The sequence below is a fragment of the Hippoglossus stenolepis genome, chromosome 17 (genome assembly GCF_022539355.2).
Source record: "Hippoglossus stenolepis isolate QCI-W04-F060 chromosome 17, HSTE1.2, whole genome shotgun sequence".
NCBI classification, from domain to species: Eukaryota; Metazoa; Chordata; class Actinopteri; order Pleuronectiformes; family Pleuronectidae; genus Hippoglossus; species Hippoglossus stenolepis.
In genome coordinates this window covers 11,090,576-11,106,989 of record NC_061499.1, presented here as the reverse complement: position 1 = coordinate 11,106,989, position 16,414 = coordinate 11,090,576, and the positions used below count along the sequence as shown (strand labels likewise).

General features: G+C 44.4%; 2 protein-coding genes across 10 annotated transcripts in view; both read right to left on the bottom strand.

Moving 5' to 3' along the window:
• Positions 1 to 158: 158 nt before the first annotated feature.
• On the bottom strand, positions 159 to 13,490 carry ubp1 (upstream binding protein 1). 5 transcript variants are annotated; one of them, XM_035182497.2, is made up of 16 exons: positions 13,389 to 13,490; positions 8,234 to 8,385; positions 7,483 to 7,559; positions 7,295 to 7,400; positions 7,084 to 7,190; positions 6,826 to 6,978; positions 6,601 to 6,711; positions 5,573 to 5,680; positions 5,188 to 5,294; positions 4,872 to 4,926; positions 4,464 to 4,557; positions 4,283 to 4,373; positions 4,091 to 4,209; positions 3,863 to 4,005; positions 2,874 to 2,925; positions 159 to 2,420 (listed from the first exon to the last, which is right to left on the bottom strand). In XM_035182497.2, the coding sequence occupies exons 1-16, from the start codon at positions 13,469 to 13,471 to the stop codon at positions 2,383 to 2,385; spliced, it is 1,596 nt and encodes a 531-aa protein (XP_035038388.1). In that variant the 5' UTR covers positions 13,472 to 13,490; the 3' UTR covers positions 159 to 2,382. The 5 variants fall into 5 exon arrangements, with proteins under 5 accessions (XP_035038388.1, XP_035038391.1, XP_035038389.1 ...); XM_035182500.2 differs by lacking the exon at positions 13,389 to 13,490 and adding an exon at positions 12,401 to 12,569; XM_035182498.2 differs by lacking the exon at positions 13,389 to 13,490 and adding an exon at positions 12,293 to 12,439.
• Positions 13,491 to 15,554: 2,064 nt separating this feature from the next.
• Positions 15,555 to 16,414, bottom strand: part of clasp2 (cytoplasmic linker associated protein 2) — a 52,767-nt gene continuing 51,907 nt past the window's right edge. For all 5 annotated transcript variants that reach the window (XM_035182447.2, XM_035182451.2, XM_035182452.2 and 2 more), the window contains one exon: positions 15,555 to 16,354. In XM_035182447.2, the coding sequence (XP_035038338.1) occupies positions 16,277 to 16,354 (78 nt within the window). In that variant the 3' untranslated portion in view covers positions 15,555 to 16,276. The remainder of the gene's footprint in view (positions 16,355 to 16,414) is intronic.

The following is a 16,414-nucleotide window of genomic DNA, read 5'->3' as shown; positions in this document are numbered from 1 at the left end:
CAAGGAGAGTAATGAAAAGAAGCTAGTCTGCAACACAATAGAACTCTGCAGCATCTAGTAAGTCAGAATATCTATCATATAACACATGAACAGATCTAGTCTTGAAAATGTTTCTTATAATAAATCAGTTTGTGTAATGATGCAACGAGACACCAGAGAAAGTTATGAAATCATTTATTCCCAGCACGTGGTTGTGTACACGTCCAGCATACGATACTGTGCACATGAGAAGCATCATCATTGACATTAGGCTGTACAGAAACAGTGGTCACCTCTCCTGCTCACTCTCTCTCACACACACACTCGCTCACGCAGACAGACGATTGGTCAGGCCGTCGGGTGATGAGAACAGCTCGCCACAGTTTTCCTGACTCTTATCACATCCACTCTATTCTCACTATGTGTTTGAGTCGATGAACGCTTCACTGTGCCGTGGAACTCGCGTCCTTGTAAACGCCACAGGAGTCCTGGGCTCTGGTGCGACGTGAGACAGAAACAGACGCTTTTTAAACATTATTTTTCTTTCTCCTTCTCATTAGGTGGGTAATAAGAGGGTGTGGCTGTAGGACTACACTACACATCAAGCTTTAGTTTTGTGATTTTTCAGTGCAGGCTTGGTCTCTAACATCTGGAAATTAAGGAGAAGTTAAACACCAAGGACCAAGCTCCTCCCTCCCTCCCTTCCCTGTCTCCCACATGCTCGTCACTAAACAGGAAGCTAAAACACAGTTTCATTATTCCAACAGGGAAAAAAGCTTGTGACAACTACCGACATAATTAACTTTGCAAGAACAAAATATGATACGCACACATATTTTCTGATGCTTAGAGGCGTGCAAACTGAATGCACTTCAAAACCAGACATCGGGCACCAGAACTAAGAGGGTCAACAAAACCGACAGCTCCTCCCTGCTACTCCCCGACCTGTGTGAGAGGTTTTACGGTCATTTTTCAAAGTAAGGGCACTCAAAACACATGACCTGTACTTCCTGTGTTGGGCTACATTAAAAACACGCGGTTTTGAAGATGGACGTGGAGCAGTTGTGACTTTCTAGTATACCAGACTTTTGAAACCCGGTGGCAGCACTGATGTGTTTCTTCCAGCCGTCTGCGTGGTGGCTTGTTATTTGTAGAGCAGATGCTGGAATGGAGGGTTTAATTATTTTGTATATGTGCACAAGCAGCTCTACTAGATGAGGGTTTCATTCACCTTCAGACCAATTCTTCTAATGGACGAGATAAACAGAGCCAATTGAAAAAATCATTTCCATATGAAACGTGTTTGGTCCACATTAATGGAGGTTTCTGGGTAGGCGTTACTACTCTGCACGTCCGTCTTCGATCAAGGTTTGTTCCTCGTTTTTTTAAACGCGCGAGATCCCAGAAAACGTGAACCCTCACTACTCTAAACCAGTGTTTTAAAGTCAGCACAGAAAGCAGAGGAGTCAAAGACATGAATGTGCTCAGTGTGTGTGTGTGTGAATGTGAGTAAAAGATGGAGCAAAAAATTTGATATGGCACCAGAAAAATGTCAGTGAGAGCAATAGAAACAGCCCAACCATAAATAAAGCATCAACTAAAAACAGTAAAAGCTCAGACAGGACGTACGTTCACAGAGTGTAGAGCCGAGTGTGATGTGTGACGTCAACAGAGAGATGACAAATGTGGCAAGAGTCACTGAAATCAGTCCATTTGACAAAGTCCAAGACAGAAAAAAAAACAAGTTGCCGCCCCTCTCCCATGAATTCAGCCGGGATATTTCAGGGGTTACCGAGCTCGGGGATCAAGAAACGGTTACTAAGACAAGCCAGAGAGAATGTTAAACAAGCAGAGTACGCTGGGATTCTCCTTTAGCAAGTTAGTATGTCGAGATCGCATGCTGTTCAGCAGTACAGGTTATCAAATACTGGCCTAATGCTGGTTGTGCGCGTTGTGAAGGAAGGGCAACGAGCAATAAGGAAACTCTGCTTTCTTTCCTCCTCCTGTCGGCCAGATTATCACTCCCCCCCTCTCTCCTGGAGCCTCCCCCTCCCTTCCCCCTCCACACAAAAACATATAAAAAGACAAAAAAAAATAAGATAATAAAATCAAAATACATAGAAAGATTGTTATCACTCCCCCAAACCCCATATTCCCCCCGGTCTCTCCTCTTTTAACTCTCCTCCGTTAATAGTGTTTTCAATATGAAACAGTGGACACACCCATGTCAGATTCTAACAGTTACATGGCTTTAACGCAGTCTCTCTGCTTTCCATGGAGCCGTCGTTCAGAGAGAGAGAGAGAGAGGGAGGAAGTAGAAGGAAAGAGTAGAGGCAGGGACAGAGGGAGGCTTCTGCTCCAAGACAGAGAGTGGAGTTTCAGTGATGCCATCCGTACTCATCATTACTTCAGGATTAGATGGAGTCCTTCGCCTAGTTCATCTGGAGGAGAAAGAAGTACATTCATTATTTGAATTTTGAACATTGTGTCAAACAAGCCATTTTCAAACATGACCTCCAGGTAAAATCCAGAGAATTGGCTACGGAGTTTACCCAGAGTTTGCCTTTAACACATGCAAAACACAGCGGGGGTGGGGGGTGGGGTTCTGCACAGACAAGTTCACAACAGCAACAGACAAAGGCAGGAAGTGGTGTTTTAACACTGCTGTGTAGATCACGTGATCTTGTTTACAGCAACCTGACAACGTTGTTGGTTCTTATCACCACAAACTCTCTTGACATCTTCATTGGTGTCTTCTAAATGTTTGACGGCGCTTTTTCACCGGGAGATATTTGTTTTCTTTCAGGGTTTTTTTCTGTGTCGCATGGAACTGTGTCCAGTGCATGTCTGAAAGCAGCTGTACAGTGATAGAGAGAGCTGCTTCATTAGCTCACCTTTGACGGTGCTGATCAAAAAACTGCTCTCGTCCGGCAAGTTGTAAACCATCTGTAAAGGACAAAACAGACAAAGTGAATCGGTGCATCATCTATCGTCACTCAAAAAAAATGGTTTCTTGCCGTTGGTAGGTCACGTCAGGATTGGCAGACCTTTCTGATGGTTAAATGAAAGCACAGACTCAACATTTTGTGTGTGACGGAGGACTGTAAATGACATGCAAAGTGTGAGTGACACTACAGACAGTGGAGCTGTTGTTCCTGATAAGAGATCACACAAAACAGTGGCCAACAGTTAATGTCTCTCTCTACAGAGTAACTGTCTCAGCCATTTACTCTCAACTCGTCCACTTCAGTTGGACTTTTGCATTCATGACCAATACTGAATTTCTGTCGCAGATATTAACATCAATGTTCAACCGCTGAAAAATCAATACGATTAACTGAATTATTTTTACATAGATTAATTTCGATTTGATCAAATGATTTATTCTATCTTTGATATATTTTCTGTTTAAAGGATTTTCAAAAAGGGTTTAGACAAAATTCATGTGTTGAATGCCGGCTACTTAAATTGAAATGTTAAAATCCTAGACCCTTCCCTTGTTTTATTAATCTTGAAATAATACATGCTACAAATCCATTATCAAAAAAAACAACATATTATCGATTTGGAGCGCGCGCGCACACACACACACACACACACACACACACACACACACACACACACACACACACACACACACACACACACACACACACACACACACACACACACACACACACACACACACACACACCTTGAAAACAGAGCTAGTGTAGAGGCATTAAAAATAGTTTTCCCTGCTGAGAGTGGACAGTTTGAAGTATCCCTCAGTTTTCTTTTTCAATTATACATTTCACTTAATGTAGAGCCCTTCACAGCTGAGAGTGCTGGTGGAGAGGCAAAGGGCCTGTGTGTGTGTGTGTGTGTGTGTGTGTGTGTGTACCTGGTCACTGAGCAGGATGTGTATGCCTGTAGGACCCTGCCTGTACACCTGGTTGATTGTTCCCAGTGGAAGGCTGCACACACACGCCATCTTGCGGATCAGTTCTGCAGCTGTCAGGTCCTCTAGGTACAGAGCGTGGTATACTGCACACAAACAGAGACAGGTTTTAAATTCAGACCATTCAAATACCACATCTACTTGATATACAGGAAGTGTTTCTATCTGTACCTCGTAAATTAGAGGAGATACTGTGCTCTCCATTTTCATTACTGCCATGTCTCTCCAGTAGGGGGCTCTCCTGAGGAGACTCCTGACAGACATACACTGTCAACCTGGGGCACACCGACCTACACAAACAAAATGAAATGAATACACTGGCCCGCTGTTGCTTTTGCAGGTACACAAACACGAGTAACACACCTGGATTTAAGTGCATTGTAGAGTCGGATCCCATCTGCTGGCCCACAAATCTGGACCAGGTCGTCCCGGGTTAGCTTCAATAAATCTGAACCTACGCAAAGACAGAGGAGCAGTCACTCGTACCACTGCTGTTCTCTCTTCACACGCGTGTTTTTATTGTGTGGGGACAATGTGTGTGTACCTGAGAAGTGAGAGAAGAGTCGTGTGTAGGAGTTGAAGCGGTTTTTCAGCAGCCACTTCTGTGCGTCCTGTATGGACGCAGTGGGACTCAGCTGCTGCAGAGGGCAGAGACACAGGACGTCAACACACAGATCTGGGTTTTACTTTCCCCACTCATAGTCAGCCATCATGTTAAACATTTATCTATTCATGGCTGAGGTAACTGGAGCTGCACTCAGTGGTTATTTCCTTTTTATCTCTTTACTAAATAAAATGCCAAAAATAATGATAATATTAATACAAATTAATATTTATACCTCCGGTAAAATACTACTATGTCTTTTGTGAAATATATTTCATTCTTAAACAATCTTTAACTTCCTCTACTTTTCTTGAACAGTTTCTACGTGTGCGTAAAGTGCAGACTAACCTCCAAATTGCCCTGGCTGCCGGGGTCGGCCTGGTGATTGGGAGAGGACGAGTCACTAGAAAACAAGATGTAACAATTAAGAGACAAGTCCAACAAACATCTCACTTCAAGCAAACACACAAACCCCAACCTTAAAACACGTCTTCACCTTAGGTTATGTGGACGGACACACACACACACACACACACACACACACACACACACACACACACACACACACACACACACACACACACACACACACACACACACACACACACACACACACACACACACACACACACACACACACACACACACAGAGAGAGAGAGTTACCTGTCCGGTACTGAGGAGGTTGAGTAGGTGGACAGCGGGGTGGAGGTGAAGGAGGGAGTAGCTGCCTGGTTGGTGCTGACGTAGGCATTGTCTGGCCACGGGGAGCACTAAGGAAAGACATGCACATCTAAATACTCAGTGACACCAAAACCTCTCAAAGATGACTTATTAGGTTAACTATTACTAAAGGCCAACTCCAACTACACAAAAACAAGTGGCTTAGGGTTGAGGAATATTCAGGGGTGTACTAGGAATTTAGCTTTGCACCATCTCCACCCCACATAATGTCAGGTACATGGTTTAATGGCATCTCTGTCCCAGCTGAGGGTCGAGTGCCTACAAGCTTCAGGCTGTGGATGGAGTGATGGGGAGGAGAAGTGCTTACACTGCCTCTCTTGGCCAAGGAGTCGCCACAGTCAGCGGGAAGTGTCCGCTTGCTGGACTTTTTCAGCTCGTGGTCACCCGCATCCTCTATGATGGGTTCAAGCCTCGTCTACATACAGACACACAGCAGAGGTTAACCAGCCAGCCAGCCACACACACACACACACACACACACACACACACACACACACACACACACACACACACACACACACACACACACACACACACACACACACACACACACACACACACACACACACACACACACAAAGGAGACACACACTCCATCATCCAGTGAGTAACCTGAGGAAAATGTTGGTGTATCATACGTCATCATAAGTACGGTTTCAGCGTTTCACTTTGGATATCCCAAAACAAATGTGGGGTTGTGGACACACTACAAACATTTCGCCCTCTGTGAAGATCATACTGTGTGTCCCGGTTATAAAAACCAAATCTCCTATGAAAAATGTGCGAATATTTAAAACTTTGAGAATGTCCGCACACCAGTTGATGCTGAAGAAGGGCCTGTGCCCGGAGCGTTACTTAGCTGGCAGGTATAATAAAAACCTTTTACAAGGAGATCAACTGATGTGTGGACTTCAGATTTTTGTCACTTCTGTCCAAAACTAGTGTTTATCAAGTCTATGCATGCTTTTGTATTCTTTTTAACCATTTAAAGTTCAACAATAAAATGTGTTTGAAAGAATTTTTCGCATCACGGATCCTGGCTACACCTGTGCTGTCTGTCTGTCGCATAAAAAACTCACACACAAACTTAACCGGCTCATGGGGCCGACATAAATCATTGCATGTTTGAGATAAAGTTGTGCAGTGATGTATTCTTCTGTTGTACAAGGCTAAAATGTCAGGGTCCTCAAATTGATTCACTTACTCTGGTGCAGATAAATATGAATAGACCTGTGAATCAAAACTGAACCTGAGAGCTTGTTAATACACCAGCCTTGTAAGAGCTACAGCCCCATGTCTGTGAAGCCCGACAGTCCATTGCAGCTGGATACTGACCTCTGACAGGATAGTGGTATCGTAAGAGGGCTGGTACTTTTCTTTTTCTTGAGCTGTGCGTTTCTCCATCTTCTCCCGGTCTGTCTTTTGCTTTCGGTCCGCCCCCTTTGGCTAAACATGCAGCAGAGGGACAGACATATTTGCTGTGAGGGCTGACACATGGGGTGGCAAAGAAAACATTTCAGTCAGTGGAGAGATTTCCCCTGTGAGAGGATGACTGCATACCTTAAAGACTTTAATTTGGCAGGAGGCAGAGTGGAGGTGTTCTGTGTACTCTCCATTGTCTCCCAGGGCGAACGTGTCGATCTGGATCCTGAAGGGAACGCCCTTCTCTCCGCCGTGTTTCCTGGGAGTGAACTCTGTGCTGATGCAGTGCACCTGCAGACAGGAGATCAAAATATGTGTTTGATGTGGAACTTCAGTGGCACACCCAACAGATGGCACAGAGCGTGTGTTGGTGGGTTTGTGTGGGTGAGGATGTACCTGCACAAAAACAGAAGTCCTTTTGTTCATGTCCCACAGGAACTCTGCAGCGTTGAGCTGGGAGGGGTGAGTCTTCGGCTCCACAATGCCCACTGACATGGGGATATCTGTCCCGCAAAAAACAAAGACACACACACAAGCACACATACATTTAAACTCCAAATCACACAAAGGATGAGTAAAGTAAACAAGTCTCGCCAGTCGTCATTACCGATGTCAAGGAGACGGTCACCAGGTCGATTCCACTTCCAGCCCTCCAGCTGCTGGTGCTCTGTGTACTGCAGCCGGCGGTCGTGAAACACCACTCGCACTGTGCTCTACACACACACACATTTAGGTACAAAGTGTACTTGATGTAAAAAGTAAAAGTTTTTCCTCCAGCTGAGAGGATCCTCTCACCTTCACCATCTTGTTGTTGATCTCTGGTACCTCCCCTGCCTTCCGGTTGTCCAACATACGCACCTCGTAAGACTGGCCTGAGAGAGAGAAAACCAAAAGATCAAGAGAGAGAAAGAAACCTGAGGAAACAGTAAATGTAATATCTCCCTTGTACTTCAATAGCCTCTCCAACGAGTACAGGCTTTGTTTGATTTGTGGGAGTGACTGAAGATAAAACTTCCTTTTCCACCAAATGGTCCCAGGAAGTAAAATGCAAAAACTATCAAAAGGAGCAAACAGTTCCCCAAGTGAATTTCTTTCAGATTTTTGACCACATCTGTGCCTCTGATAAACGCTCCACAGTTTGTGGACTTCTGACATCTGTCTCCCTATCTATTTTGTCTCGAAAACTTTTCAAACTTCTGGAAACAAAAAAGAATAGAATAGGTTTGTTGTCATGTTTGTACATGCTCCTCATTTAAATCCTTTTATGTGTCATTAAATAAGAAAGAAATCTATTTGTTCCAGGAGGCCGGGCAGAGGCTACCAGTCACCTCAGCAAAGATTGTATTTTACAGTAATTGTACTAATGTGTAATTAATTCAAGAAGTGATAATTAAATAATGGGTGTGTTGAGCCCGATAACACACAGAGGTGGATTGCATGTAAACAAACCAGATCAAATCAGTTGTTATGAGTACTAAACAAAAAGAGAAACCAGGGGAAGTACAACCAAGACCTTGGAATGCAGGTACTGTATTGTGTGTCTCACCTTGGTTTAGGTATGTGAGCGTCTCGTCATGCAGCTTGATAGCAGGCGAGGTGGCGGTGCACATCACATACTGGAATGGGGGATTTTTGGTCTCACTTTCGGTCGGAAGGCTGGAGTCCTCCTGCTTAAAAATCGGCAGAGCCAGCACATCACTGAGAGAGAGAGAGTCAGAGAAGACAAACAAACAGAACGTCAGCTTTGAGATGATGCAAGAGTGACAGGCAAAGAAAAAAATAAATCCCCAGAGACTATTGTGACAGCTTAAACTTTTTCCATGTCGAGCTTTATTTTCGTGAAATGTGTTTAATTTTGACCCGTCAATCCTTTTGAATTGCCCGGTGTTTGAAATTGACTAAAAGCTTGAGGCTTTAATTAAAACTCAAGCATCATGTGGGATTCATCCTGATGGCTTCATAATCACTGTGACCTCCTGAAATCAAAGTGAGACCCTGCCTTTGTTCCTCGAGACTGGATGTTCCTGTTTTCAACTTTTGCAATTATTTCTACAAAATACATTAGGTGGTTTGTGCCGTTTACACTGTTGCATACACCACTTTCAGTAAGGAAATACTTCTCCTCCTCATTGTGTGGAATTATTGAATGGATTGGCTTATTTTAGAATAAGTGATGCGAACTCTCCATCGATCAAATGGCTCTCGAATTACGTATGCATGAGGCTGCTGTAGGATTAATGAACAAAAACACCCAGAGATAGCCGGAGCTGCTGACACATACTATCTCTCACACTTGGCAGCCACTCTAGACAACCAACCTGTCCTCAGCTCACCCTGACAAATGCTGCAGGAGTGTCAACGAGGGCACAGTGTGCTCAGTGTCTGTGCAGGAAAAGGATCCAAACCACTCACAAGACAGGCAGATCATGGACTCTCATTACCTGGAAAACTTTCTGGCAACTCATCATGCTTTTTTAAACCTGAGCCAAAAAAACAACAGCTTGACAATTTCAAGACAATCCTGCCGCACCTTCCTCCAAACAGCAGCAAGCTAGATTTATTCAGTCATGACCGCCTGTGTGTTTTCTTTGCCTAGACAGTGCCAGTCCGGGTGTCACGACCACATTGAGCCCCGAGGAAAACTACCTCTGCTTCCTGAAATCTGAGGACGTGGCTCCGCTGAAACATTCTGTTCCGACCAACTGCTGACCCTGGTGCCAAGCAACCCAGCCCAGCACCTCAGATAACACTACTCCTGCAGCCAGTGACCCCAACCACCTCACACACACACTTGTCACTAATTGACACACACACACATGCAACCCATCACTTGAGTACTGGTAAACTTGCGTACTCTCACAGGAGACGCAAAATGATGTCACGCTAAGATAAAAGCACATTATAGCAGATGGTCAAGGAGGCTGCTGATAAGGTGCATTAATGAGTCTGGGAACTACTTGACATCGTCACATAAATATCAACACCTCCCATAACCATTTACAAAATACAGTGCACACATACCACAGGTTACTAATTGAGCAGGTGGTTTACATCAGTACTGGTTTGATGCCAATAGAGTAATTCTTTAACCACCTCAAGAAGATACAAGAAATTTTTAAACCCCATTCACAGATCGTCAACAAGGAGTCCTGAGTAACAAGTGTTTTCCTGATTTACAAGACGCCATGTGTGGGAAATAAACTGGAATCTCAGACTCGAGGGAAACATGAGATAAAGAAAGATGTTGGTGTGAAATCACAAAAACTGAGCTAAAAATGTCATGTTTAAAATCATCAGAAACACACACACACCTTAGGTCTTCACATACAAAGCCAGAGACCTATTCTGATAACAGCCTGAGAGGCCAAACCAGGGCCTTTCCTGCAGAGTTTCTCAGTGTTATCTTGAAACAAACAAAGTGTGGGTCACCAGAACCAGACACTGGTGCTTTATCCATGCATCATTGGAGAACACGGTCAAAGCTGGACATTTTTTGCTGGGGTGCATGTAAGAGCCGGTCATAGATATGGATTTTTGGGGACCAAAACCACTATTTAAAACAAAATCTGATTCAGATATATATATATATATATAGTCACACATAATAAGGAATGATTCCAATGTAGTTGGTTCCAATCAAACCCAATTACCACAAGTTTAAATATTGGCAAGCTGTGAAACTATGTCTGTGAAAGGCTGATATTGGCTGAGCTCTACTTCATGCATATGCTGCAGTAATTGTATAAAAACAAAGTGTGTGGGGCACCTGAAGCTGGATATCATATGAAAATGTCAGATGTCAACACACTGACATCAAAACTACTGGTTTAAGGATCTGCTTCCAGAAATGGAAATTTGAGCATCTTCAAATTCACTCAGGAAGATGTTATGATTTGATATCACTGAAAATGAATCAGGGCCCCTTTTTGAGTGATTATTGCTAAATTGCTCAATGAAAAAACCCTGTCCAAAGTTGGAGAAGATTCTTGATTCACACAAGGAAACATCCAATGAAAGACTGAGTAAACAAAAACAGGAATAATCCCCAGAAACACTCTTTACACACACTAGGTCTTCAGAAACAAAGCCAGAGAGACCTATTCTGATAACTGTTTCAGTGTTATCTCGAAACAAACAAACTGTGGGTCCCTTTTTCACACACACACACACACACGGACGAAACCCCCCCCCCCTTACTTCGGTGTGGGTCTCTGAGAAATTAATCTTCACCCCTGATCATGGCTCCCTGCTCAACTCCAAATCCCAAAACAAAGAGAGGCCATCACAGCCAGTACAAAGGGGATAACACACACACACACACGACAGGGGTAGTGTGGAATTAACACTTCCAGAGAGAGAGAGTGTGAGTGTGAGTGTGTGTTGTTCTCCTATGACTACAGAGCTAACAAGCTGGCTTCGGTGCGTTGACCCTCGCCTCTGACCTCATGCTGTAGGCTCCAGCCCCCAGCTCCTGCCCGATGCCAGACAGGCTGGCATCGAAGTCGTGCACCAGCCCCGACTCGATGCTGGCGTCGTCCATCTTCAGCACCCAGGCCATCGGCCCCAGCTCCTTGTCCTCGGCTTCTACTCGGAGGGCCGCCAGCTTGCTTCAGGTACGAGGAGGTCGGCTAGCGAGGAAGTGGGCTCCGCAGCTTGTGGGTGACGCCGTGAGGGGAGGGGGGGGGAAGTTACGCTGCTAGCCCGTTAGCCGCTCCCTGGCAAGCTAGGCAGGCAAACTGGTAGCTTTCCATAGAGACTGGGTGTATCGCCATATTGTCCAGCTCGGGGAGGGTTTGTCACGCAACACGCTGCCCCACGACCGACGAGAGTGTCTGCACGCAGCAAGCGACAAGCTAGCGGCCGCTCAGCTACAAAATGTTGGTCGTGACTGAAGATGCGGGCTAGTTGTCAGCATGCTAACATTAGCTAACAGCTAGCTAGCGTCACAAAGGCAAGTGGCGTTAATTCCGCATCGCCGCGGTCCGCCCGGACACAGTGTTGAAGCGGGTCGGCCACACGGAGCTCCACGAAATAGAACCAGACCAGAGGTTTCAGTCCACACGCCGCATCCCACGCAACGTCCGCACAGCTGTTGCCAACCTAGCTAACAGGCTATCTAGCATCAACTTCACTGGCTCCGGATCAACTGTGCGGTGAAGCGCTACTCTCTGCGGGGCGCTCCCCGTGCCGTCCCCGGGCCGCTCTCCTCTTCGCGTCGCGGTGCGGGAATCACCGCAGCAGGCTCCCACTCTCCGAGTCCTTTAACCATACCCGAGGCGCAGCGGTTGACACAAGAGCAAGCATCAACATGGCTCCCCCTCGGCGGACGGACTGCCAGGAAGGATGTCAGGACGCGGGCCGGCCAATCAGGGGGCCGCCTCCCGTGCCCCGGTGCGAGGGGACGAGCCAATCAGGGAGCTCCGAGCTGCCGTCATTGTGTCCCACCGTGGCTGCGCTTTCACGAACTGTAACACGGCTGCAGACACGTTGTCAACAAGGAAGAGCCCCACACACAGACACACACACAGGCCCATCCAGACGAAACAACCACAACAACACAAGTGGTTATGATCTATAAGTGACACACACACACTCGGGATCGTACCGTGTGTAAGAGTTGACTCCGTGTGTCAGTGTGTCCTCTCGGAAGTTTTCCGTGTACGGCTGCCAGAACAACATCGTGTCCCCCCCCCCCTCCGGCGCACACACACACCAGCTGCGGCTACAAATAAACAAGACTCCCGCTTCTGAGAGGATCCGCGCCGGAGCTCATGGCTGCTTCAGGTCCGCGGAGAACACGAACACAAGCCCCGTCCCCCTCCTCCTGGACCCGTCTGCAGACCTGTGCGTTTACCCACAGATCGGACCCTGGTCGCGGCGAACAGTCGAGTCAAGTGTCCGGGTGGAGAAGTTTATCTGAGCAGGGTACACACGAACATACTCACACACACACACAAATGCACAAGCTATTTCTGCTCATCAGGAAAAGACCCGCCTCAGCGTGCACGCAAGACGTCAACACACATACACGGATCTAACATAGACCGTGCGTGGTGCAAACATGGGGCAAACTTCTTTTCTTACGTACCGACATTAAAGACGAGGGGTCGATATATCAAACTAACACGGTAACATTTATTTAAAGTTTAAGGACAGATTTTTCTTGCTCAGGAGTAAAGGTTGAAACTTGTTTAAAAATGTTGTTTATCAGCACAAACAGCAAATCTATCTATCTATCAATCTATCAATCTATCTATCTATCTATCCATCCATCCATCCATCCAGCCACCTATATGTAAGCATTGTATAAATATACTGGACTTGAGTTGCTATTTATGAAAATTATATTGTTATAATTACTGATATTGTTTAATTGCCTGGCCCTTAAAGACCTTAGTTTTATGAATGACATCAGATAAGTTGGAAGCTTTAACTGAATCCAGCATTTAAAAAGTATATTATCAGGAAAATGTACTTTAGTACTAATAGCAGAATTAACCAGGGTTATATCACTAGATCATTTAGATACTTTAATATCTAAGTATCTTATTTCTGTTGCAGCTGAAGCCAGTTTGAACAACTTTTATAAAATGTTGTTCGGTTTATTATTAAATAATGACATAACATATTTTGTACAGTGATGTTTTGCATACAGAATTGAATCTGCAGTCACAAGAGCTGACAGATAAGTGAATACTTACCATGTTTTTGTGGAGAAGTATAAAGTAACACAAATGGCTAAAAATAGTACAACAAAATTGTACTTAAGTATGAGTGACTTCATTGGTTAGATTCCACCACAGCTTGTACATGTGAAGCCATGTCTCTCCCTCACCTCAGATACAACTGATCTGGTTGTCTGCCAGTTGTTTTGCTGACAGACGCAGGGACCAGGCAGTCAGGGGGAGTTCTACAGGTCAGACAGTTCCCGTGTCTGAGACCCTCTTTGGCTGCACCTAAATTTACAGCCCATGAGAACAGATGCATGAAATTCAGCACCAGTTTCTCAAATATCTATGTTGCATAAGACATAAATGTTTATCTTTTGCTCTGCATGTCTGGGGAGGCTCACTTTATCTATTACAGGCTGTGAACATTTCCCTGCAAATTGCCTCACCAGCGCTCTCTACTCATCAATAAACTATTAATCGATTTGTAACTTAACAAATGAATCCTTCCCAGTTGGGAGGACTTGCTGATTTGTTTGTCTGATGGAATAGTACATTGAAATAAGATATTGTGAGTGGAAATCTTTTTGGATTGTTTGATAGAAAAACAAGTAACGTTAAGACATTAATGTTGGCCTCAGTAAAGAGCTGATTGGTATTTCCTACCTGTTGTTTTTTTTTTTTTTACATTTTATAGGAAAGCAAGGATCAATTAAAAATAAATTGTTGAGGACAATGCCAAATTAATCAGTGTACTTATGACGCCATCATCACAGATTGTGGACGGTGAGTTACGAGTCATTCTTTTTTATAAATGTTATTTGAAGGATTTTTTATTGTTCAAATGAGAGATGTGGGTGTTGGTATCTAGTTTGTCACAAGATCAAAAAAACAAAGGTATATTGAATTAGGAAAAAAATAAGAATTTATATTAATTTCCATGGTAAAGACTAAAAAGCATTAAAATCTCCTACTAAAGCTAGTAATGATTATCTATTTTGAAGTTTATTTGCTTACTTGTTTGAGTTTCGCGATCAACTAATTCATCTATACTGTAAAATGTTAGAAAAGAACAATGTCTTTTGCAGTTTCTATGAATCTAAAATGAGGTATTGTTGTGGATGAGTATCTGGTTTTGCTCGACCACAACCCAAATATATTCAGTTTACAACTCTATAAACAGAAAAATCACCTGATGTTATTCGTGTTTTTGCTCAAAAAATTCCTTGAACAATTTGTTCTTCATCAAAACAGATTCATTTTCTGTCCACTCAAGGATCGACTGTTTGTTTTGGCTCCAATTACGGCGTCTCACCGCGGGACTGATTCCCAGCTCAAAGATCCCAGAGGCAGTGATTATCATGATCTGTACAAGTTCTTTATTTTATTGTAAGCACAGCTTTGTAAATGCACAGAGGAAACACAACAGGGAAAACTAGAATGTTACAAGAGGAGGAAGGAAAGAAAGACACAATGAAGAGGAGGGGAGAGAAAAAAGGTGATGTGACAACTGTTTTTTTCAGAGCTGTAAATAATACATTTCTACAATTTTCTCAGCAGAGAAAAATAAGTATGAGAGAGAGAGAGACTACGGCACGCGCAACAGAGAAAAAATTAAAAACAAGGATGGGCACAGGTGCGTGCGTGCAACCTCCCCTGGGTGTCACTGTTACCGAGTAATCCTTTTTAATATCATATATAGATACATAGATATATATAGATATCCACTATGCAATAATAAGCCATGTCCTGTCATACTTCATGTAGTAAAAGCAGCACGCACCCATGGACTGATCCACGATGAGCTGGGAGAAATGGAGGACACCATGGAGATATCTGAAAGGGCCGGACATTTTCACATCAATTTAAAACCTCAGTCGCACTATTCTGACTGTCAACAGGACCCGGATAAAAAGTTAGGTTCTTTTGAAATTTAGTCTCATGCATATCCAAGCACATGACGCCTCCTATACTTTGGGATCGGCCTATGTACTGTATTAGCTATGAGCAGGCATGATCCACAGACATTAGATCCTGTGCTGGGTTGGTCGGTCGTACCTGTTTTGGCTCATAAGCACCTTTTTGAAAAAGAGAACCTGTGTTTGTTTGTTTGTTTGTGTGTGTGTGTGTGTGTGTGTGTGTGTGTGTGTGTGTGTGTGTGTGTGTGTGTGTGTGTGTGTGTGTGTGTGTGTGTGTGTGTGTGTGTGTGTGTGTGTGTGTGTGTGTGTGTGTGTGTGTGTGTGTGTGCGCGCACGAGAGGAAAAAAAAAACTCCAGATATTAAAAACAGCTGCGGTAAAACCTCATCGATTAAATCAAACTATGACACAATGCAAATTTACATTCCTTTCTACCTGGCCCCAGTTACTCACTGTTCACAAAGGAAACATAGACGGCACCGGTTTGTTCGTCTCAGTGCTGTTTGATGAATATTACACCCCCCCCCGGGTTAGAAAAATGAGAACCATGCAGATGCACCTCTTCCTGTTGACATCAAGATGTTGTTCAGAGGAGATGCTGTTGTGTTCGAGTTATAATGGAAGAGTGGAGAGGACGGACATTTCATATCTTCATCCTTCAGTGATTTACTGACAAACCTGGGTGGAATTTCATGTCATTAAGTCTGATATCAGGGTGGAGAACTCCTGACGATCATCTCCTCTGCACCACAACTTCCATCTTGCAGTACGGCAGTAGATGTGTGAGGACTGTGTGTGCCTATGCTTTAGTGTGTGTGTGTGTGTCACTCTGCTGTCCAGAGTGTAAGCGTACGTGTAGATGTAAGCAGTTTGGCTCATGTGAGAGAGTGTTAGGATGTTTTCGTTGTTGGTCTGTGTGGATGTAAGCACAGGTGCAGGTGTTTCATGTTTGGTGGGAAGAGTTGCAGTTCTGTGGTTGCCCTGTGGGAGGGTGCTGTGTCTCCTATAGGCCATCAGTGGGGGGCTCGCTACCGCTGGAGCCGGACTGGGCACGCTTAATGTACAGATTCAGCAGCTTCAGCTGTGGACAGAGAAGACAGGAGAGAGACTGGACATGTCAATGTCTGTCTCTAGAGGCTGA